This window comes from Nilaparvata lugens, chromosome 2, assembly GCF_014356525.2.
Source record: "Nilaparvata lugens isolate BPH chromosome 2, ASM1435652v1, whole genome shotgun sequence".
Taxonomy (NCBI): Eukaryota; Metazoa; Arthropoda; class Insecta; order Hemiptera; family Delphacidae; genus Nilaparvata; species Nilaparvata lugens.
In genome coordinates, this window is record NC_052505.1 from 65173308 (window position 1) to 65198116 (window position 24809).

The 24809-nt window shown below is 32.1% G+C and overlaps 2 protein-coding genes across 2 annotated transcripts in view; one reads left to right on the forward strand and one right to left on the reverse strand.

Annotated features, from left to right (window-relative positions):
* LOC111047711 overlaps window positions 1–7831 on the forward strand; it is a 39616-nt gene extending 31785 nt beyond the window's left edge. The window contains exon 6 of the transcript XR_005570620.1: window positions 7697–7831. The gene's annotated coding sequence lies outside the window, so the exon portion shown is untranslated. The remainder of the gene's footprint in view (window positions 1–7696) is intronic.
* On the reverse strand, window positions 74–24809 carry LOC111047714. Its single transcript, XM_022333537.2, has 3 exons — window positions 24592–24809; window positions 4155–4331; window positions 74–1620 (listed from the first exon to the last, which is right to left on the reverse strand). The coding sequence occupies exons 1-3, from the start codon at window positions 24616–24618 to the stop codon at window positions 1480–1482; spliced, it is 345 nt and encodes a 114-aa protein (XP_022189229.1). The 5' UTR covers window positions 24619–24809; the 3' UTR covers window positions 74–1479.

Genomic DNA, 24809 nt, shown 5'->3' on the forward strand with positions numbered 1-24809 from the left:
GAATAATAATAGTGGATATAGTTATTTTGGTGGGACTTAGGTATTTAAGGTATGAAACCATAAAAACATTGACAAGTAGTCAACCTTAATTTATTTACATTTTTATTAAATGAATATAGGAACATAAGAAATCTACTAAAACTACCTTATCCGATCCTATCTAAATTATTCTGTCTTTAATAACCTATCTAGTGATCTGACATATTCATCCTAGAATATTTCCAGCTGTTTCTTTATAATTTCAACTAAGTTTTACAAGTTTTAGCAATTTAGGTATTGATAATAATAAAATCAATATCAGTCTTAATTTTTTGATTTTGAGGATAGAATGTCGAATTTGATTTTGAAACAATCTACTCCAATCCTAGCAATTTAAGTATAAGGTATAGTTACACAGTTTCGCAATGGGTATCCTACATAATAAATATATAGTACAAACCCCATTTTAATATTTCAAATGAATAAAATGGATGCCGAGTGTCCATGGCTGGCTCAGGTCTAGTCTCGGATTTTTCAGGTCGCACCTGATCAATTGCAGGGTCTCTGACATGGCTTATCGACTGCTTTTAGACAGCCGGGACCGGCTATTAGTGTCCATCCGGAACATGTGGTGGCCCGAGAAAGATAATTATACTCTCCGGGATATTTAAATTCAGGATTAACAAATATTTTATTATGATAAACTATTTTGAATAGCCTATAACAAATTGAATTAAATAGCTTTATATTTAAACTGACACATCTTATTGAAAAGAAAACAACAAGAGATTCAGAAAAACATAAACATTATGTTTAGATTCATAAAGAGCATTTTCTTTTTGAAACTAAAAAATTAATGGTCCTTCCAATCTCAATGGCTTTCCACATCTGATGTATTTTTTACTCTATCCTGAAAATTTAATCCAATAGAAAAAATATACTTATAAAAGATGTCAAGCTCTTGAAAGTTCAATTTTTAGTTTTAGGTATGCAAAAAATAAATATATTATATCCTAATATTTATTTTAATTATTTACAATATATTTAATAATATCCTCTGCTCTAACCCTGAGTATTTTGGGGAGTTCTGTTAGCAGGTCATGTTCTTTTTTTTGGTAACTAATTAGTAGGCTTTATCTTGGTAACAGATTTCCATTCATAATAATTCCTTATTTGGAAGATGGTATTGATTGATACAATTAATACAGTAGGTAACTATATAAAATTGATTGTTAATGTGTGACAAATTAATATTCATCTAAGTTCTAAGCTAACATTGTTATCCCACAATAAATGGTTATCTAGCCTTCATCAGTATTGATTGCAACAAATTGTTTTTCAATATTGATCGCAAAACAACCAATATTTTAGATTTAAATCAATATCCGTTTACATATTGATCGCAATACAACCAAATTTCTTTGGAAATCAATATTCATTGATTTCAACGGAACTAGTTTGGTTATGTGCGCGCAGTATATTGTGACGAGGTCAATGTCACTACCGTCTGTGCTCGTAGATTGGGCCACTCACAGGCACGTACTGGTCACGTAACCTCTGCTGCTGCAACCTCTCCAGTTTCCTTCCGTCTTCGCCCAAACCCAGCTCCTCTATCAGTTTTAATGATCGGTAGCCGTGAACCTGAATCATACAACATCACAAAAATATTATTTACAACTCCTCTTATTTGGTTTCTTTAAGCAGGCCACATAAAGTAGTATACCTATTATATTGTAATGATGTTTCATTCTCAAAATTATTTTCTATCATTTTCTCTAACTAGTACCCTCTGAATTTATCTAGAATTCACAAAATTTCTCAAATCATTGGGTCTTTATTATCCTCCGGTTTAACATAACTTACATAAAACTAGACTGCGGTATCAACAATAATCCAAATTGTTAATGAAATGTATTCAATTCTTTCTCTACGTTTTTTTACATGTTGTTAATCAATTTTTATACGTCCCGTTCATACATAGACCTGTTTTAGGTAATGAGTTTTGACACTTGACAATGGCATGAGTGCTCGAAACTAGTTGTGTTTATAGAGGAAAGTATAAAGAGGGTTCTAGTAATTTCTATTATAATCAAGCAATTCAGGTAGCCTTATTGAAACTCTTTATCAGCAAGTATAATAATATTCCAATTTATTTATTTCGTGTAAATATTTTTTCTTTGAAGCCTCAGACAAATGATCTTATCCAGGCCTATACTATTCAACGCTCATTTATTAAACTATTTTTTATATTAAATCGTTTATTTCATTCATTCATAATAACTATTATATCCTAACTAATTTTCTTTTCACATAAAAAATTCTGAATCTGATTGATTGTTATTAAATAAAATAATTATTGGAATCTCAATAAATAGGTACACTTATCTACTGTAATGAAAACTAGATTTCGTGCTAACATTTCTTCTCTTTTTCACTGATCTCCGCTATAACTGAACAAGTCTCCAAAAATGATGAAATCGATTAAGAAACTATGTCTGGAGGAAACAGGTTTCAGCCTTTGCTCCAAATACCTACTACAGATCACTTGATAATAACAATCTATCGAGTTGCCGTGATTGACATTGAACAATTACAAAATTGGAAATAATTTTAAAATAAATTTCAGTAAATAGCTGTGAATTGTAATCCAATAGGCCTATCCGTATAGCTAGTTTGAAATTGACTCAGTTTAATTGATACTAATATTGAAGAATACTTTGGATGCAGCACAGAGATTCAAAGCTCTGTTAAATACTTGTTTGTTTTCTCAAGAAATGTTTGTGCTAGTTCCAGTAAATAATTTGGGGCATATTGCAAAACATTAGAAGAACATTTGTAATCAATGAATGAATGGGAAACCTAGGTTTCTATTTTTTACAACTCGAAAATTAACAAATTCTATTCATAAAATTCAATCCAAAAAACCCTTCCAAGGTAGATCGGTGAATTCTGTATGGAAAAAATAGGATAAATGGCTTTAAGAATCAGGCATCAGATATAGAGCTATTTCATGTTGCTTAAAGGTCATGATAAAAGGCTACCTATTATAATAAAAAAACTTTATTGTAGTCGCTCCACGATCTTAGATTCGAATTATCTTCAATCCGAGCTTCACTTTCGATCCCAAAAGGCTTCATGGACCAGACCTTTGGAGTCGTATTTATAGACGATTCGATCCTAGCCAAGTAAGGGTGTGTGCACACTGAGAGCAGTCAGGCGTTTCGAGTTCTAGCGGTCTTGAAAAGATATCGTTAATAAGGATCTTATATCTAGATCCTCCTAAGACCGCTCTGTCTGCTGACCGATCTCTGTGTGCACATACCCATAAGGATCAATTATCCAGCAACCAGCTAATAGGATTGTCCTGATTGTTCCTGTTATTGTTCAAGTTCCACGTGTCTAAGTTAGATATAAATTTGTAGAATCCTGCATAAATAGCCTATTTGGTCTTTCAAAAACCAGTATAATTAGGGGAAATAATAACATTTTTTGTTTGGAATTGATTTTTTTTCAAATGGATCCCATTTTTTGAAAATGGATCACATGTTTGTCGACAGATGTTGAAATTGGTAATTTTTCAGGAAACAGTCCCGAAAGAGTTTTTCTCGTCGGTTTTATATGTATTTTGGGGCGCTGAATTCGAATCCGAAATTTGTTGACACGCCAGAGGGCGGCTTCACCCTCTTTTGAATTTTGATTTTTAGTATTGGGGAGAGGGAGTGTACTAGCGAAAATAGAAAACTATGTCCTACAGCCAAAATACTACTGTATTTTTTATAATAACTTTCAAAGCCTTCCTAACTGATCGGATCCATATTTATTATAGACTACAAGGGCTATGTTCTATCAGAATCACCTGTTAGTTTCACTTAATTTCAGGATTTCCTAATGGGGAGGCGCTTATAAGGACACCTCAAGGATCAAAATTTCAAACACTCATAAATTTTGACACAATAATCGGATCGTTTTGTACTACAGCCTATTCTTCTCAGCTTGTTAAGGCGGTTCAAAATCATGTACCATAGGGGTGAAGCCGCCCTCTGGCGAGTCAGCAAATTTCAGATTAGAATTCAGCCCCAAAATACATATAAAACCGACGAGAAAAATTCTTTTGGGGCTGTTTCCTGAAAAATGACCATTTGACTGGACTATAATATTAAAATAGTTGATGTGACCTTTTGAAATTCGACTTGTCGTCGACTGGCGACGTCCGGATCGAAGTCCCACTTCTGCTTGTTGAAGAACTGTGGCGTCCCGGCAACACTGTCCTTGAGCAGGCCGACCAATGAGAGCACAGGACCAGCTGGGCGTGCCTCCACCATCCCAATCAGTGACACCACCGCTAGCGCCATCTGTTGTCACAAAAACAAACAACCATTATTGGGACTGAATTCAGACTGCTCAAATAACTACATCAGATACATAGATACATCACATATAGCCTACATAGAAAAGTGTAGCAGAGTATAACAAATGAGAAAAAAAACAGATACATGTCTTGTCTTAAAATTTAGGCTACTGCATAGCTGAATTCTCCATAATGTGATGTTGAGAGAAAAGAAAGAAAATTATACGTCAATGAATAAAACAACAGTAGCCTACAACAGGTATATTTTGATTATGAAAGGTAACTAGGATGTGAAACAATAAACAATGATGAAGCATTCAGTAAATCGATAAGCAAATGAAAAATGCAATATTATAAAATATCGATTATGAAAGAAAATGTATAATCTATGCAACTGAAATGTAAGGTAATGAGTGAGAGGACAAACTTCAAATGGAAGAATTAATTCGCTAGAGAGTACGGTATGCTTGTGGGAGTTGACTGAGTTGAATTTCAGAAAAAAGTAATTGGGAGGAAAATAGAGAAGGGAAATATAAAGCACTAAAGGTGGTTTGAAATACTGTAGTACCTTGTAAAAATACTTCAGACTTAAATAATGAAGAAATTATGATTCTATAAAATGTTGAAATCCAGATTTTTAAAAACCAAACAGGAACAAATATGGTTCTATCAAAGTGATATGGCATAATATCCAAGATGAAACTCTCTCTTTTTATTCCTATTTTGTGATAGAACTTGAATTTCCATAAAAGTAATGTTGACTTTCCATACCTTTGATTTGCATCAGAGAATAAGCGATTTCAATCCTTAAAAATCATAATATTGCAAAGGATATCCGATTGCAAAATGGGTAGTGTCGTAAATGGCTGCTTTCAAGAAATAGCTCTTCTTCATAAATGTGCAAGAACATAATGTTGCTCTTCCATCATCCGGTTATGATTGCATGAATCAGTGTATCTATATCTTCTATCTATAGGTACAGTTTATTTGAATTGCAGCACTGTATATCAGTAGTAAGGTAACTTATATCTTTAGCTACTGCAGGCTTGTAACGTATGAAGATAGGTATAGCCTGCATTAGGAATGAAGAGAATGCCGATGGATATGCATTTTACGGTTGAGAAGCATATTCCAAAACATCCTCTCATTTACTATGTAGCACTACGCAATTTCGCCTGAAATAGCCCAACGGTTGTGTAATAATACAGTAGTGTTGTGGTTGGTGATAATAGTGATAGTAACTAACTACACCAGCGAAGAGTACGTTTTAACTAAACTGGTCAGTCAGTAGCATTTTCCAAAGATTTATCATTAGAACGAAAAGAAATGAGAAGAAGGAATGAGAAGAGGAAGAAGAAGAGGAAGAAGAAGAGGAATAACTAGAAGAAAGAAATGACAGAAGATGAAACATGAGTAAAGACGAGGACAGGAGAATTAAGTGAAGTACAAGTAGAATAATAATAAGAAGATTTAAGAAAAATAAGAAGAGTGTTATGTATACTCTAGTAATACAGTGAGAGTGAAGAAAAAATCAAAAGAGCTTGAACAGGAAGGTGTTGAAGGTGAAAAAGTGAAGAGGAGAATAATTAAAACAAAGAAGAAGACGATGAAGAGGAAGAAGAAGCAGAAAAATAGAATAAGCTGGATTAGTAAGAGATAGTGAGTGTAGAAGGGGGTTAAGGATTATGTGTAAATGAGGAGATAGTGATGGAGGAGGAGAGGAAGGGAAAGGAGAAGGAATATGAAGAAAAAGAGGGGAAGAAGAGGAGGATGGGGATGCTACGGATCATAGAATAAATAAGAAAGAGAAGGAGATCGAAGATGAAGGGTAGAATGATAAAAAACAAGAACACTTCAAATGAGATTATACGAGGAAGGAAGAGAAGAAGATGAGGAGTAGGAGAAGCAGGAAGGCCAAGCCACACGAAGCCTGTTTTCAGGCAAATCGGCAGGGCAGGAAGCTCTCCGATTGGCTGATTTTATTAGTTGATTCCTGAACGCCAACCCAATCAGCCAATCGGAGAGCTTCCTGCCCTGCCGACTCGTCTAAAAAGCCACTCCATGTGGCTTGGCCCTTATTCTCTGTTTCATAGTGTGAAAAAGTAGGAGGACTAAGAATGCAGTGACAGGAAAATAAAATGGAAAGGAAGAACGAAAAAGACAAATTGGAGGAGCGGAGGAGGAGAAAATATAAAGATGAAGAAGAAAGAGAAAAGTACGTGATGACCCACTTAGCAGGTTATTAGTAGTAGCAAGAGTGAACAACTTTCAAGCATTGCACAGCTCAGCTCAGCACAGGTCACTATTGCCAATATCAATTGCTCAATGAAAGTCAATAAACTTTGCCTACCGGTTGTCTATCAGTTATTCAGGTTGATGTCAGTTTTTACTGTCCAGCGAAAGTTTTTCAAATTAGGTTTTTGAATCTATGGCTCCGAAAATAGCTTTATAAATTGTATTAACAACATAGGTATAGATCTATGGTCTTCAACCATAACTTTGTTGGGAATATTGCGGGGAGACCCCCTTATCTGATGTCAGAAAATTTATTGAATATTTGAAAATTTGAGCAAAATGATTTAAAAGTGTTTTTGCATTGATAACTGAGCGATTGAGTTTCATTCAATGAGCCCCTCAACTCAGTTGTTATTGTTGGGAAATAGGTGGAAAGTGTTATCTTAATGTAAGAATTTGTATTGAATTGAAAACTTTTGGATAAAGATTCCTAGTTATTTGGAAGTGCTTTGATTTTAAAACATCTACGAGTACATTTTTAGAAAGTTTCATAGCAGAAAAAGTATTATGAGTTCAAAGAGTGATTAACAATATTAGTACTTCTGAAAAATGAAAAACTCTTAGTACAATACTTTTCGTTTTTATGTTGGTAGTTTTATTTTTTTCTTGAAAAAAACTTGATTGATTTGATTCTGCAAAAAATGATAGAAATTGTAAGAAATGTCAAATAATAAAATAGATCACTAAATTATGACTAATCAATCTCAATCCAAACAATGAGTGATGATTTTTCCTTTTTCTTGAAAATTCTTAGTATTATTTATATTTGAATACCCGATTGATTTTATTCTGCTAAAATGATAGAAATTGTAAGAAATTTAAAATAAAATAGATCACTAAAATTATGACCAATTAGTCTCAATCCAAACAATGAGTGATGATTTTTCCTACACTGCTGGGGAGAAGGTTTATTGTCTATGCTAAAACTTTATTCATATTGTGGGTTAATGATTTATTGCAGTGATACCAATGCCTTGAATAAGTGAAACTATATTTTTTAATCATGAATCAATCTTGGTATTAGATTCGAACCATATTGAACAGATGAAGCGTCAAATCGTTTACATTTTCAAGGTTTCAGGATCCTTGGAACTGTTTCGATGGTTGTCAATTGTTGGCTATTTCCTATCTGGGGATTTGAAGATAAGTGGCAGACTACAGTACAGTAGCGTAGTAATGCAATTGACGCGGCTATGAAAGTGGAACAGCTGTTTCACTCGGTGAAGGTCAACGCAGTCAACCTGTAAATTTGCACTTCTTCCGTTGCGGTCCAAGCTTCCCAAGCAGCAAAATAATCAGTTTAAAGTACTTTGAAATGTAATTTTAAATCACTTTCAAGCACTTTTAAATGATTGTACAATGATTTACAATGCTTTAAGTGGGCAAAATTGTGATTTATAAACTACTTGAAAATCATTTGAAATCATTTTCAAATGATTGAATAAGTTCTTCAGAATCATTTAGAATCATGGATTTATGTACTTTTCAAATCACTTCAAAGCATTTCAAAGTAGATTTAAATCACTTTCAAATTACTTTCAAATGATTGTATAATGATTTACAATGCTTTAAGTGGGCAAAATTGTGATTTATAAACTACTTCCAAATGATTGAATAAGTTCTTTAGAATCATTTGGAATCATCGATCCATGTACTTTTCAAATCACTCTAAAGCATTTCAAAGTAGATTCGAATCACTTTTAAATTACTTGAAAATAATTTGAAATCACTTTCAAATGATTGAATAAGTTCTTAAGAATCATTCAAAATCATTGACTTATGTACTTTTCAAATCTCTTCAAAGCATTTCAAAGTAGAATACACATACTTCCAAATCATGTTTGAATTACTTTACAATGATCAAAAGTTATGTGAATGGGCAAAATTTGGATTTTTCAACTACTTGAAAATAATTTTGTATCACTTATATTATTGAAAACGTTCTCAAGAATCTTTCAAAATGTAGGCTACTCTAAAATCAATCTAAATAGCATTTCATGGTATAATAAAATCACATTCGAATTCATTTCTAATGAATTACAATGCTTTAAGTGGGCACAATTTCATGTGTAAACCAGTTGAAAACCATTTGAAAAGCACTGTCAATTGATGGAATAAGTCCTTTAGAGTCAGTACCGTATTGTTCATTCCATACCGGTATATCTGTACCGGTACCATATTATTTCAAAGTCATTTCCAAGCATTATAAAATAACTACCATATCAGTCTGATTAAGATCAATCTGCATAACTGCAGGATAAACCAATTTCATGATCACCCAAGTCATCAAAAGCTATGATAATCCACTTTAAATGTGTGATGGAAAATATATCTTCAATTTTATGTGACAAAAATTATAATCTACTTTCTAGAATAAAAAGGATATTCAGCTGGATGTGAAAAATTACATGACTTCAAAATTAATTAATAAATCCTTTACTTGAACGCATTCACATCTTATACAGTATATTACTGGATTGGAATTAAATCTTCTTAGTATAATATTATGATCAGGCTCAAAAAGTGTTTAGACACTGTGCTTGTACTTCATGGCTGAAGCTCCAAAATCCTCTACTGTCTCGTCTTCATCGACTTCAGCATACAGCGAGATGTTTCTTCTTTTCTCCATATCTGTGAACAAAAATTAAATCAACTTAATTTTAATTTCATCTTTACTGTATAACTTCAGGTACAAAAATTAGTGAAAAACGGAAGCATTTGCATGTAGGCCTACAGCAGATCAAGTTCAACAGATAACAAAATTGGAAGCTTGAGAAACTTAGTTATGTGCATTATCAATCAATCAATCAATAATAATTATTATGAAGAATGTCATCTAAGTTTGGAAATGATATGTTTACTCCACTTATCTGTTAGAAATACAAAGTTATTGTCATAAGAGCTCGTCGTATTGAATTATCTCAGTTGCTCTCCTAAAAATGTAATTTTTCACCTCTAGATAAATACCACTAGAATATTTTAATGACGACTCTGTATTTCAAATCAATAGAACATAAGAATAGAATATCAAATCATTAGAAATATCCGATTCGTCAATTTGAATGGGCATTTTTCATGTAAAAATTGGCATTTGTTCTATAAAATTATGACCAAATAATATTTCGTTGACTAAGTCCAATCTTGAGAAATTATGATTTTAGTATAGCCTACTGTTAATTGTTATAGCCTTATGTGTCGATTGAAGTATATCAATAACTATGCAATATATGAACTTTCATTTTATTTATTACATAAAATTGTTCTTCATTGCCCTCTTTAATAATAATAATACATTTTTATTGCTTCACAAGATACAAAGATGCAATATAAATTTGAATAAACAAATAGAAAAAGGAAAAATATACCGTATCCAAAATAGTAAAATACGAATACTTGAATAATTACTCTACACAACAAAACAAGTATATTTTGCAAATAAGGTAGGCAACTCCCGAGGTACCGTATATAGTATATATAGTAGAGGCTTTAAAGCTTGAATAAAAGTTATCTCGGTGAATTCGACCTGATATTAACTATTATTGACTATCTATTTATTTGTTTCTCTTTATTAACACGACAAGTATTAGTTTATTCGTTGAAAAATATATTGAGTATCGGTAATATAATATATTACAGGGCATATTATGTAGGCTATAGCCTATATGTAATGTGATAAATTACATAATGGTATGTGCAATTAATGGATGTAAAACATCCATAAGTCATTACAGAACGCAACCCCGAATTTAGATAGCATTCACTTGACTATTGCTTGGTAAACTATATTCCATTCTCATTTACAGAGATACAATTAAATCATTATGAACCATATTAAGACTTTTTTTACCTGCGCGCTCTTCTAAATTTCGGTTGCAGGAGCCAATCGTTAACTTCTTCTCCAATGACAGACTCATTGACCATCTTTTAGAAATTTCTTTGGCAGACACCTGGAAGGATGAGATTAGATTTTAGGATTGGAAAGAATCATAATACAGATACTTACAGATATATATACAAATATTAATGGAATGAGTGAGAAAAACCCCAGACAAGCAATATGGAAAATAGCACATCTTTCATGAACTAATTATTGATAACTTATTACAAAAGAATTGTTATTAAATAAGTTGAAGCTAAGAAATGTTCAAGGGGTATACTTATAATGGATTACAACGTTTTAATAAAATGAAATAATGTCAAGTATTAATTTATGAAAATATAGTTACAGTTAGTGTTAATTGGGCTACTTTTATGGAAGCTGAATTCAAACTGAATGTAATAACAGAACTTTCCATTAGAAATGGAAGAAAAAGGGTAAAACTGGAATAAAAATAATTATAAAGAATTCTTTACCAGTGTGGAAGTGGGGTATGCAGAAAAATTGAAATTGGAGAAGAAAAATTGGAATGAAGATTCAATAAAAATTGAAATAGAGAAAAGGTAAAAATAATGGAGGGAAAATAATTTATGTATGAGCGGAGGATACAGAGAAATTAGAAAGTATGCAGCCTCTCTTCATAAACTGTTCTGGCAGTCCCTCCAACTGGAGCGAGCTACACGTACATCACATCACACCACACAGGAGGTTACCGAGCGCCAAGCGCGAGTCAAAAAAGGAGTCAGAGAAGAAAAAAAATGAAATGAACACTGATAAATTGATTTCCTTAATGTAATTTTTTCAAGAAAAATATGTATTGAAGATCTTTCTTTGGAAAAATGTAATACCGGTACAGATAAGAGTACCGTACCGACAGTAAAAAATACTGTATAAGTTGAAAAGAATTCATCACTTTAGTACTGTATTAATAATATAATTAAAAATTCACTATGATTTACTACTTGAACTTCTAGTTCATGAGTTCTAATGATTAAACTATTTTAAGAAAATCTAATGCCGTATTGATACTGACTTGATAACAGAACTTCCGTAAAAGGAATTCGGTTGTCATTGTGGATTAAAGTTATTATTGTGATGATTCTGAAATAATATAATGTATAACGCCAAGTAGATGGTGTTTCTACAACAGCATTACTTGCCACTGAGTGAGTGAGTTGAGGAGTGTGAAATTTAATTCAAAAGTATTTGCGCAAAATGATGAGATGGTAGGTAATTACAATTATCTTACCTAATTATAAGGTGTATCTTACCTTTGAAAGTTTTATTCACATTTGATCCAATGTGTCCTGAGTTTTCTTCTAGCAATTAAATTCTTTGTTGTTGCTGAGATATGCATTATGAATAATTAATGTATGCTTCCACTTTTTTGCTCATCTCTTTTTTCGATACCGTACGGTATTACTCTGTAGCATCATTATAATCATTCTCCATACATTGCCAATCGCAAACATTTCCCTGCAAATGAAAATTTGACAACAATAGAACAAATTTACAGGTATCAATATTGCAGGTAGAAATATTATTCATCTACTTTTTGTAGGCTTATTGTTGTTACATCTACTCCATCCTCTACTTATGCATATTGAACTCAGTCAATGATAATAAACAGTTGAATAAGAAGCGTCGGTACCTCAACGTTTTGTAGCTTTTCACATGTGAGAAGATGTACGATATATAATAATATGTATGCTGGATTGTTGTTAGAAAGGTTTTATCTGGATTATTTTCTACCTTATTCATTGAACAAGTGTAGCGAGTTCTTAATTTGGACTCTAGGATTTTAGCGTTAGCACGATATGTTACTCGACTCGTGATAACAGCTACTGTACCGAACTCTTTGACTAAACTACTTCAAAATTTGAAATCAGCATATCTTTGAGACCATTCTACAGATCAAAGTTATTCGGTTGTCAATAAAATTGACTCTTTCCTTCGTCCTTTATGAGGATAACAGGATATCATGATTTAGAAGTAGATATGGAAAACATGTACAGTGGTAGCATAAATCATATTAATCACAAATTACACGTTATAGAATCAGTTTGAATTTTCCACTTTCATATGGTCAGGAATATTTTTTTTGTCATCATGGATGTTAACAACTTATTCAATTTATAATATTGAGCCTATCAATATATTGCATATCTTAGGTACAATAGGCCCAAAAACATAATAATGAAGTGGAACCTCAATAAGTGAACAATATAACAGATGCTAAGTATAATTTGAAATGAATTGAGTTAATATATTGATAATTGTTAAATGTAAATAAATAAATATAAACTTTTTCATAACATTTCAATAAAATTTGAGGTTGAATATTTCTGAAATAGCTAAATTATTTCTTTTTTCCATAGTCGAAACTACATACCGTAAGGTAATAATTAAATTGAATTTGCTGTTATATTCATAATTGTAAAATCATGTCATTGGGCTGAAATTTATTCATAAGATATTAATACATAATTGGAACACATCCTCTTGCACATCCATATTCAGAACTGTCAGTATATAGTAGCATAAGCATGAATATATTATCGTATTCAAAACTGTACCTAGAGTTCTAGAGTAATATTATGTACTTACATTTTTTGATAGAAGATCAAATATTCACGTTATTTTAAAACTAATAAACGACTGAAGCACTGTAAAGAGAACTGGAACTTTTCACTTACATGCGAAATGTGGTGCATGTTGTTGCATCCTTTTCGACTGAAACACTTACAGAGACTAGAGTAGATGAGTAGACCAAAATCCAAAAACGCGGCAAAACGCTTCGATTTCGACAACGTGTAGTGAAAAGAAGGGAGGAAGAATGTGAGAGAGTGAGTGATGTTAGACAGAGAAGGAGTGGTTGTTGAACAGGGAGTGGACAGTGGACAATGGCCTGCCATTACAAAAGGAGAGAACCGAACGGTACTGATATTGTGGGCAAAGCATGCAGTCGAAATCATAAGGAAAGAATGGTTGTTGTAGAGGTGTTGGAAGGTATGGAAAGGGGGGTGAGAGCTGTGCAGGGTGATACACCCTGACGACCAAATAGAAAAAAGCGAGGGCAATGTAGTCTGGTGATCTGTGTTAATTATTATTCAAAGTTCAAGAGTCAAGATCCTTTTCATGTTCTATTATAATATATTGCACTATTACATATCCTTTATTCACTAATAAGATGAGCTTTACAGTTTGTCTATAGCTCAATCGGCTACAGTATCTAAATCACAAGACAAAAAATCGATCATATGAGCACAATATTAAATATAAAAATATTTTTAAATGTTAAGCTGGTAATCAAGATTGATTACAAAGATAAGCCAAAAAAGTAGCGTTTTGTGCATTTACTGATGAAGTAGAAAACCAGAGATTACTTGAACTATCAACTCTAAGCTCATTCAACTTCAAGACAGAGTTGGAAATTCAAATCAAACAAATTATATTTTATGCATAATTGAAGAATCGGACCGATTATGAATGAAGTATTCCTGAGAAAAAACTTTGTTCCATGCTTTAATATTGAAAATCGTTCTGTATTCTTAAGAATATCGAGCCTTCGATGTCTACAATCTGAGAATAAAAAGAGAAACCTACATGATGCATGATGCATGAACATGATGCATGTATTCTCGAATATTATGATCAGTTTCCCACATGTATATAAGTTGTAATGGAAAGTATAATACTTATGTCTCTTGCTACGATATCAAAGAAAGTACAGAATACTGATACTAAAAAATACTTGGGAAATATAACCTAAAGATCTCAAAATTGATGTTGTGAGATCTCAAAATAAATAAATAATATCGATCAACTTCGAAAAGAGAGAAGACCGAAGGCAATTCTTGTATTTAAAAGATGAATGTTGATATTTCCATGTAACACCAACATCAACTCGTACTACGTACGAACACAGAATACAATAATTATAGGAGTTTTCTCTGGTACGAGTATAGGCCTAATGTCATTCATCCCAATTTGAAAGGATTTTTAACTCCGGCCGCAAAAGACATGTCTTGTCAAAACAATTTCGCCTGTATTTGCTAAGAATTAAGCACCTGAAATGAAGTGACCTCTATCTACTTCCTCCTCCATGTTGCTTAATGAACAAACCATATTGTCTTGTGTGGGATTTCAATAATAATTGTACAAGCTCATTCCCAGCCTTCAAGAACCACAGATTAGTCTAGAATTACGATTCTCAAATATGTAATTGCAATGATTGAATTGACTGGGAGTATGGCTTTTGTTATCATTTGCTGTTCTAATTGTTCACGCAACTTTCTTGGAATTGATTCCTCAGATTATTCCATACAATTCAATTTGATTCCTCTAATCCATGCCAGTCCCCGATCATGGAAACCAATTCTTAATCATATTCTCAATCGGAACCTTTGTCAATTGATATTCTGGAAGTTTGTAGTTCAAATCTTCCAAACAACTTTTAACAAATCCGGAGTGTAGCATTAGGGTATGCAACTCACCAATCACTGGTCAAGTCAAGATAACTTTTGTTGAAAGAATGTATTTGATTAATGGATGATAATCATAGTTTCAATTCGGTCGAGGTAATAAAGGAATATTTCTTTACGTAGGGCTTTGGTTGGGGTTGGCGCTAAGTCTTTTAATATTGTGAATGAAAATAGAAACATTTTCCAATTTTGAGATAAATTTTATCTAAAAAAGTGGAGGAATTTTATTCGAAATACGGTACCTAGTCTCTATTTTATCATGAATGTAATAAAAGTTCTTCTTTGATAGTTTATATATCTTGGTTACCGGTTATCGAATTAAGCTTAATCTGATTTTACCATTGGTATTTCAGTGTTCTTTGATAATAATATTTATATAACCTGCAACAGTTACCAATTTTCAATCCAAGTGAGAATTAATTTAAACTAGATTCATTGATATATAATCTACTGGGTTTTAATCATTGTATGCGATCGGTTCATATATGGCACATATGGTACATGTGATAAATCTATAGCTCAAGTTGATTGAGGAATTCTGAACCGACTCACTGATCACAATTTATGAAAAACTACTCTATTGATTGCGATAAAACTATAAAGGATTTCTTATTCCTAAAATCACATTACAAACGAAAAACAGCACAGCTTTCTTAGGTCCTAGGTGCTCTCTGTGAAGTCTGGTGAAGATAATAATTACTTTAACTTCAAGAGAATTTAAAATGTGCTTATAACCATCCATCCTTGATAAATAAGGAATATCTATGCAAAATTTCAGTCTGGAAGTTCAGACGTGTTGATGCGTCATTCGTGAATTTCCCATCCCCCATAACGAAAACCTATTCAGTTTACCCTTCACAAGGTTTTCACAAGTTTATGTGAGAAGTTTTTATTTAAAGTCTATGGTAATGATTTAAAAAGGTTTTCGTTGCTATCTGGGTATTGTAAGAATTTCAAGATAAATTTATGTCAATTGATTAATTTCCTGAAGTGTGATAAAATATGTGGATGAGTGATTTTTTTATATAAAGAGGGTTTATCAGTTAATTCACTTAAACAGGAAGCTGATCAGATCTCTCGGATTTTGAATTTGGCGCGCTACCTGGTAATGGTTTTCAGCTATTTTTATGGTTCCTGATGGAAAAACATTTTTGTTTCTCTCGGTATTTGATAGGTGGTTGTATTATATCTATATTCGATTTTGATTTACGAGTTTATTATGATAGGGGTCTGAGTTTAGAGAAGGTTATAAGTTTTAAAATTTCGCAAGCTACTAGTTTTACTGATGATTACATTTATTTACAAGATTTCCATTAACTATTACTCACATATTTCGTTCATAAGACTGAATCCATTCAGGTCCTGAATTTTACTATTTCCAGTTACAGACTTACAGTGTTAGAAGATTATTACACACACATCGATTTCTACTCGTCCAATTTTTTGCCGTCCCCATAAATTCTATTAGATTAAACATAACTTGATAAAGGCATGATGTTGTCCATTCAATCTGGTAGAATTATAAGAACGGCAAAAAATCGATGTGTTTGTGTAACTGACTTATTTAATATTTATCCCTGGTTCAATCACAGTACTTCCAAGTTATGTTTTCCCATTATTTCAATTATTATCGTATATATCATACATCATTTCATTTTGGGGTCACATTTGCCACTCTATTCATTGCCTCGTCAAGAATAACGTTAACTACTGATACATATTTTCAAGACTCTGCAGGAGGGGAACCATGTCGAATTGCTATCTCCATAATCGTAATGTTAATTGGGATTCCATATAACTCGGTTGATTTTCATCCGAACGTTCCGGTCAATATCTCATTTTGAAGGTTTGTTAATTCTCTATTCAAGTTGCGAGGTGTGAAATTGATATTTCTTGAGAAAACATTTATATTGCTCTATTAAGTGGGAAACTTTTATGATTTTTTCCTGGCGTTTTTGATGAATATTTTGGAAATTTATCTTGCAACATGAATTAGTTTTGATGATTCTGTTGACATCAATGTTTTCATTAAAATCTTCACATCCGTACGGTTTTTAAATGGAATCTAGGGAAGGAATTTATCGTTTGCAAGCCACTGAAAAATGGAGGTGACAGACCCTCACACGCACGCACAAGCGGTGCGTGACCGCCTTCAGTTGACTGAAGGCGACCGGTTTTGGGCTCAGTTTTCCTGTAAACAATAGTTCTTACATTATCCACTCCCTTTTGAACGTTATTCGCAGAAAGAGTTCATGAGTAAAGGGATCTTGACCTGAGAGTGGACAAAATATAATCAGTATACAGAATGTTCTGAAAAAAGGTGCCCATAAATCAGGGCGTCGTGATTCCTCACATCAAAAAAAGAAAAAAGTTATAATTAACATAGGTCCGAAAATGCTTAGTTACCAAGTGATTGATTGATTGATTGATTGATTGATTGAGTACTTTATTTATGTAGATTACAATATATACTGGCTTATACACTTATATACAATAGCTTACAATACAGCAAAATTATAGATGAATTTACATAATATAGACTAAGAAAATAATTATTGAAAGTATATGATATGAAAAAGTAATTTGTAATATAATAACTATAGATAATTATATTGTTATGCATCTACATAAATTGGCGGAGCTTTGGACATATCAATGTCCATTCTTTGGGAAGAATATTAAAAATATCCCCCCACTAACTCTCTACCAAAACGTTAATTTCGTTATTTAAACTAAGGATTTATTTATTAATGGAAATATTGTAAAAGTTTTAATCAATATGAATATTAAAGAGAAAAAAAACAGAAAATTGATAGAGTAAAATAATATATAGGTAGATAAGATCAAATAATTGATTAATAAAATGAAGTAGGCTGAAAGTAGATCAGGGTTATCAACTTTCAGTAATATACAGCATTATGCAGTGGATAATTGAAATAACATGAGTTTATATAATATATATATATATATATATACAATTCGTTCTATAACATGGTTTAAAGGTTTGTATTTGTGGGATGGGTGGGGGATGGATGTCATGTGATCGTTCTAGGGCCGGACAGTTTCAGTCATTTGTTCCAAAAGATGTTTTTTTAAAGTTAGGATGAAGCTCGCTCGGCTCTCGATGGACCTGATAGAAACAGGAAGTGCATTCCATGCACGACAGGCACTGACTAAGAAGGATTTTGTGAAAATAGTAGTTCGATGATTGGGTATCCTTAATGTACTTTCTCCGGTTCTAGTATGTGAAGCATCTATCCTCCTACCTTCAGAGACAAATTTGAAATCATCTTTAAAATAGTTCGGATTACCGTATATCAAGATATCTCTAACAAGCTTGACTATTCGAAAAAGCCTCTGATCGGGAAGCTTTAATGTTGAACTAGCAATGTGGGCTGGGGTGATATGATCATGGCGTTGGAGAGAGTAGACGAAACGTAGACAATAATTTTGGCAACGCTGTAGTTTATCATTCAGAGTGACTTGCATATCGTTAAGAACAGAATTACAATACATTAAATGTGGGAAGATGAGAGATTGAACCAATAATAATTTAATGTTTCTAGGGAGGATATCGTGCATTTTCTTCAATGCATGCATGGCTGAGAATACCTTTTTACAAGTTTTGTTCACTTGTTCTGACCAGTCAAGAGTATTATTCATAGTGATAGAGGGTGGAAGATTTCGTCTGAATTTCTGTGCCTCTGCTGAAACGATCCCTACGGGTATTTGTTGGCTGTTAATTAAGATGTACAATTTATCGTAGGCCTACTTTATGTAAAATAAACTGAAAAATTCAATAAAACCGTTTCCAGACCTGTAGCTACAGTAATTTTTAAGATATGTGACGAAATATGCGAAACTTGGTCCCGAAAAAAGTTCCTTTCAAGTTTGAAGCAGATTTACTTTGTTAAAAAATGTATCTCTCTCCCGATCGTGTTCTAATGGGAAGGATGTTATGTTATAGTCAGAGAGTTGACAATTTTATTTGTTGAAACACCGCCAATCTATGTAGTTACATCGCAATATTATACTATTGTTTTTCAAATTGCATTCAATCTTCATTCTCATACTTAGTAAAATTCGTTGAATAAACAGCAATATGGTACTGTCATTTATAGCAAATTAGTGCATAAGCCAGTATATATTGTAACATACTGAGACATACAAACAGGCGGCTGTAGAAACAACATTCGTCCAAATTGTCTTGCTACCAATCTATTGCTACTGCTTTGTGGTGAGATTCACTTAAAACTGTCAGCATTAGCTGGAAGGGAACAGCATTGATGCTGTTCAGAAGTATGCTGACACATCAGAGCTACTCTATGATGTCATTCATCTTAAACTGACAGCATTGATTAAACGGAAACAGCATTGATATAATTCACGAGGTGTGCTGACACTCAACCAAGCTCCTCTATAGTGAGATTCACTCTGAAATGTCAGCATTAGTTGAACAAGACGAGCTTCGATATAAGGTACGCTGACACACAACCAAGCAGCTTTACAGTGAGATACTGTCAGCATTAGTTAAAGGTGAAGCATTGATGCTATTCATGAGGAATACTGATTTTTGAAAGTGAGCCACATTATAGAGTACCTGACTCGGTCAGCATCGACTGAATGGGGAACATTGATGTTATTTATAAGGAATGCTGACAGTAGAAAGTGAATCTGTTCACATTATAAAAGTGTCTAACAAGACTTTTCAGCATGTCTAGGAACATTTTTAGGCCAGTTTCTAAACCTACAACAATCAATTAGTCACAGAAGCCTGTAACTGTGAATAGATATCTCATTGGTGGGGGGGGGAGTTCTTCTATGAAAGACTGACTATTTCCCTCTTTCTCTCTTCTCCCTCTGGCGCTCTCACACTCACACACATACCTTCTTCAGAGATTTTCTACTTCTTTTTCTTTTAATCCGAGCCTAGTTCTTACAAGAACGGGTAATGAATCCTGAATTTACCCGGCTATCCTGCAGAGCCTTGAATACTTTGACAACAACTATTAAGCAATTCTAAATTACTTCATCCAAATTATTGTCAAACAATTTCAATTGGGAACAATTTTGATTTTCAAATGATTGGAAAATACTTCCAAGCACTTCACTTCAGTCATTCTAAATGATTCGTAAATCATTTTCAATCATCGATTTTACAATGACTGGAAAGTACTTTCAAGTACTTCACTTCAATCATTCTAAATGATTCATAAATCAGTTTCAATCACCGATTATAAAATGATTGGAAAGTACTTTTAAGTACTTCACTTCAATCATTCTGAATGATTCATAAATCATTTTCAATTATCGATTATACAATGACTGGAAAGTACTTTCAAGTACTTTACTTTAATCATTCTAAATGATTCATAAATCAGTTTCAATCACCGATTATAAAATGATTGAAAAGTACTTTCAAGTACTTCACTTCAATCATTCTAAATGATTCATAAATCATTTTCAATCATCGATTATACAATGATTGGAAAGTACTTTCAAGTACTTTACTTTAATCATTCTAAATGATTCATAAATCAGTTTCAATCAGCGATTATAAAATGATTGGAAAGTACTTTCAAGTACTTCACTTCAATCATTCTAAATGATTCATAAATCATTTTCAATCATCGATTAAACAATGATTGGAAAGTACTTTCAAGTACTTTACTTCAATCATTCTAAATGATTCATAAATCAGTTTCAATCATCGATTATAGAATGATTGGAAAGTACTTTCAAGTACTTTACTCCAATCATTCATAAATCAGTTTCAATCATCGATTATAGAATGATTGGAAAGTACTTCCAAGTAATTTACTTCAATCAAATAATTCTGAACAATTTGTAAATCATTCTCATGCAGTCATCAATTTCCAAACGATTGGAGAGTATTTCCAATCACTTGACTTTAATAATTTTCAATATTCAATAAATCATTTCCAAACATTGGTCCACAAGATCCTTCTACATTATTATGGAGATATACTTCACACTTCATGATCTGTTGAGGATACTCGAAAGTTTATTCGAAGTTTTTCAATTTTCACTATAAATATGGATTACTCATTAGAAATCATTGGAAATTATTTTCAAGCAATTCCAAATCATTCCATTCAAATGATTCCGAATGATTGTCAATGGATTTCAATCAGAAATGAGAAAAAAAAATTCAATGACTTGAAATTATTGTAGATGATTTTAAAGTAATTATAATTGTCTCTTTCAAATCACTTCAAAGTACCTCAAATCAGTTGACTCCAATCATTCTAAATTATTCGTAAATCAGTTCCAATAATTGGTCTTCAAGTAATTGAAAAGTCCTTCAAAGTACTTTATTCAAATCATTCTAAGTAATTAATAAATCATTTTCAATCATTGGTCTTCAAATGATTGAAAAGTACTTTAAAGTACTTTACTAAATCATTTGAGGTAATTTATAAATCATTTTCAATCATTGGTCTTCAAGTAATTGAAAAGTACTTCAAAGTACTTCATTCAAATCATTCTAAGTAATTTATAAATCATTTTCAATCATTGGTCTTCAAATGATTGAAAAGTACTTCAAAGTACTTCATTCAAATCATTCTAAGTAATTTATAAATCAGTTCCAATCATTGGTCTTCAAATGATTGAAAAGTACTTTAAAGTACTTTACTAAATCATTTGAGGTAATTTATAAATCATTTTCAATCATTGGTCTTCAATGACATTTCATTGAGAATTAAAAGTAATTTGAAAGTACTATAAAATGATTTAACTTGCCCTAAAAAGAGGTGACAAATTTTAAATCACTGGCAATTAGTTTCAAGCACTTTCAAATCATTTCCTTGCTGCTTGGGTTCTTTCATCAACTTCCTCTCTGTCTTAATTAGAGGTTTACAATCACAACTCAGTTACTCGGCTTCTATCCAGTTATTGTCTGCACGTTTGACATTCCTCAAGAGCCTATCGTTGGTTCATATGGCAGTGTTCACACTATTTCAGTGTGCCAATGTGTCAATAGTGTTTTTAACTTTAAGTTTCATATTTGCAAAGTTTCCATTATTCTCTTTTCTTTGTTTATTTTGTCTTTTCTTCTTGAATTCTCCAGTATTAGTTACATACGTCTTTCTTTTTCTTTATCAGCTACTACTCGTATAAGTTTCATATTTGCAAGGTTTTCTACTATTTTGTTTGTATCTTGTTTTCAGTTTTTTTTTTCTAAAACTCAATAGTATATTAGTTAAGTTATTTCATTTTCATTTTAATGTATTGTTTTTCAAATTGTATGCTCAATGTGTGTTTTGAGGACAATAATGGGATTCAGTTCCTGGTGCCCTCAAATAAGTAAATTTTCAAATAAATAAATAATCTTCCAGCTCTTTATTCTTGAGTTGTCATACAGGAATTATGGTACTAAACGTATTTATAGTTTACAACTAGTATTTATATAGTCAATCCTAATTTTTTCTGTCTGATGTTTGATGAAACCCAACCCCATCAATTTGAATAATTATTTTTCTGTGTTTATGGGAAATTCATGAGTTGCAACTTGGTATTCTTAGATTTTCTCTATACATAGGTACCGGTACTTCTACATTATATTGACGAGGAAATTTCAAAGTATATGATTATTTTATAGTTAATTGTGATCGCATCTTATTGATAGTATTATCAGAAGTCCTTGATCCTAGCTTGTGTTCTATCTATAATCAGAAGATCAATAAAATGTGACATTAGGATTAACTTGTCAAGTCATGTAAACATTATTGTCTGATAAACAAACTGAACTGTGTATTGCATCTCAGAGTACGATGACAGAAGAGGAATAATTAAGATGACAGGAGTATTTTAAAGTATGATGGTCACTTTTGATAACTTGGACTTGATTGAGCTTGTGATGAATATGAGGTTATTTAAAATTGATCTGAACTATCGAAAGATTTTTTTTTTGAACAGCGTCATTGTTTTCAAAATGTGTTACACTTGATGATGACCTACTATATTCATTCTATCCTTTTTGTAAATTTCAGAAATTTCTATGAAAGTTGAAAAAAGTAATGCAATATATTTTCTTCCTTTTAAAACGAGAAACCGTGAATAGTTAGGTACCGCTATGGTACCGGTATATTATCATATTTTATGAATTCAGTTGTCGATAATTGCTAGAACATGATGATCATCATCGCAATTACAAAGAGCCTTTCATTTATGATGAAATCAATCATTTTACTTCCTGATAGCTATAAAGTATCTAGGTTAATAATTAACTTGGAAAATTGCAATCGCATCCTGTATCAAATAGTGCAATTTTCGTTTTTTTCATTACTTTTTGGTGTTCAAACAGATTGGATATTAGATCAATGTTCTGGTTGTGGTTTACCCTATTAACCCGAATTGGTCCAATCAAATGTCGCTTCCTGACCTGAATCTTGATGTGTGGTGGTGTTAGATAGCAATAATTTTTACTCAAAAGGAGTGTAATTTGAAAAAACATATCTTAAAGTTGATTTATAATTTCAGTGCTCTAAATTCAGTCATTTATTATAGGCTACAAATTAAAATAATTTTTACATCAAGTGAGAATAATTTATATTTCATTTGTAGCCCATTTACAAATAAATTTATGAGATAGGCTACTTAATCAGTTTTCCTGATTTTTAATTTTTGCAGTATTATACAACGATATATTGCTAACACCTTCTCACTTAAAGTACATAGGATACTCATAATTTCTGTTTTAATAATGTAGTAGAAGTATACTTCTGTTGAAATATTAAACTATAGCTTTTAACTGAGTCAAAATGAGCGGGCTACCCAAATTGATTTAAATAAATCGAATTGGATTTATTGCAAACATCTCTTCATCTTGAATTGATACACTTTTTTATTATTATCAGAAATAATTTATTGTTCAAAGAACAATTTTAAAACGTTATCAATAGAAAGTGAACAGTAGTAGTTGAAGAATTAAGATTTGCCATCAGTTATTTAAGAGAATAATAATTTGTTATTTTTCATCATCCAATAAGTTAATTACAATGGAAATAGAGTATGCATTTTTAACATGCTAGCTTCGTCTCAATGTGAACATTATAATAATATGTGATCATGATATAAACACATCTAGCAAACTCACGTCATGTCACATAGCGTGTATCGTCTTAATTTGCGACAAGTCTTATAACTTGAAAGAAATAGAGTTGTAAATAGTTACATTGCTGTTTCTGTCAATCCCTTAATAAAAAATATGAATATAATAAATCCCAATTCAGAAATAAACACAATTTACAAAAATTCCATTATTTAGTTATAGCTATTGATGACTTATTCAAGATACGGTAGAATCTTATCAATTCATCTTTCAAGAGATGCTGCTAGCTCTACAAAACAAATAAATAGTATAATATTAATTATTTTTGTAGTTTTCATTCGAGCACCAAAATAAAATACACTGATATCACCACAACTATTACACATACAAAATGTAATCACAACTCATGACACTCTACTGACTAAATTAAATAACCATCACTCATGGAACAAATTTAATCACAAAAATCCAATCCTCTACTTCGCCGATCAAAAATAATTGACACAAAAACGTGTTGAAATCAACCACTGACCGTTAGGTGTAAAGCGTTGACAATCATAGTGCACTCTGTTGTCTGAAGATGTTGAAGCCGAAAAGTGAAGGATTGTGGAGCTGCTCACTCATCAGCTGTTTGCTGCACCAGTGAAAGTTCTAGTGGAGGGGGTGGGAGGGGTTCAAACTTACTGGCCTTGGCCGCCGCTGTTCAACTCTTGCACCAACCTTACCGCCTGCTGGCACTGTGTTACTGTG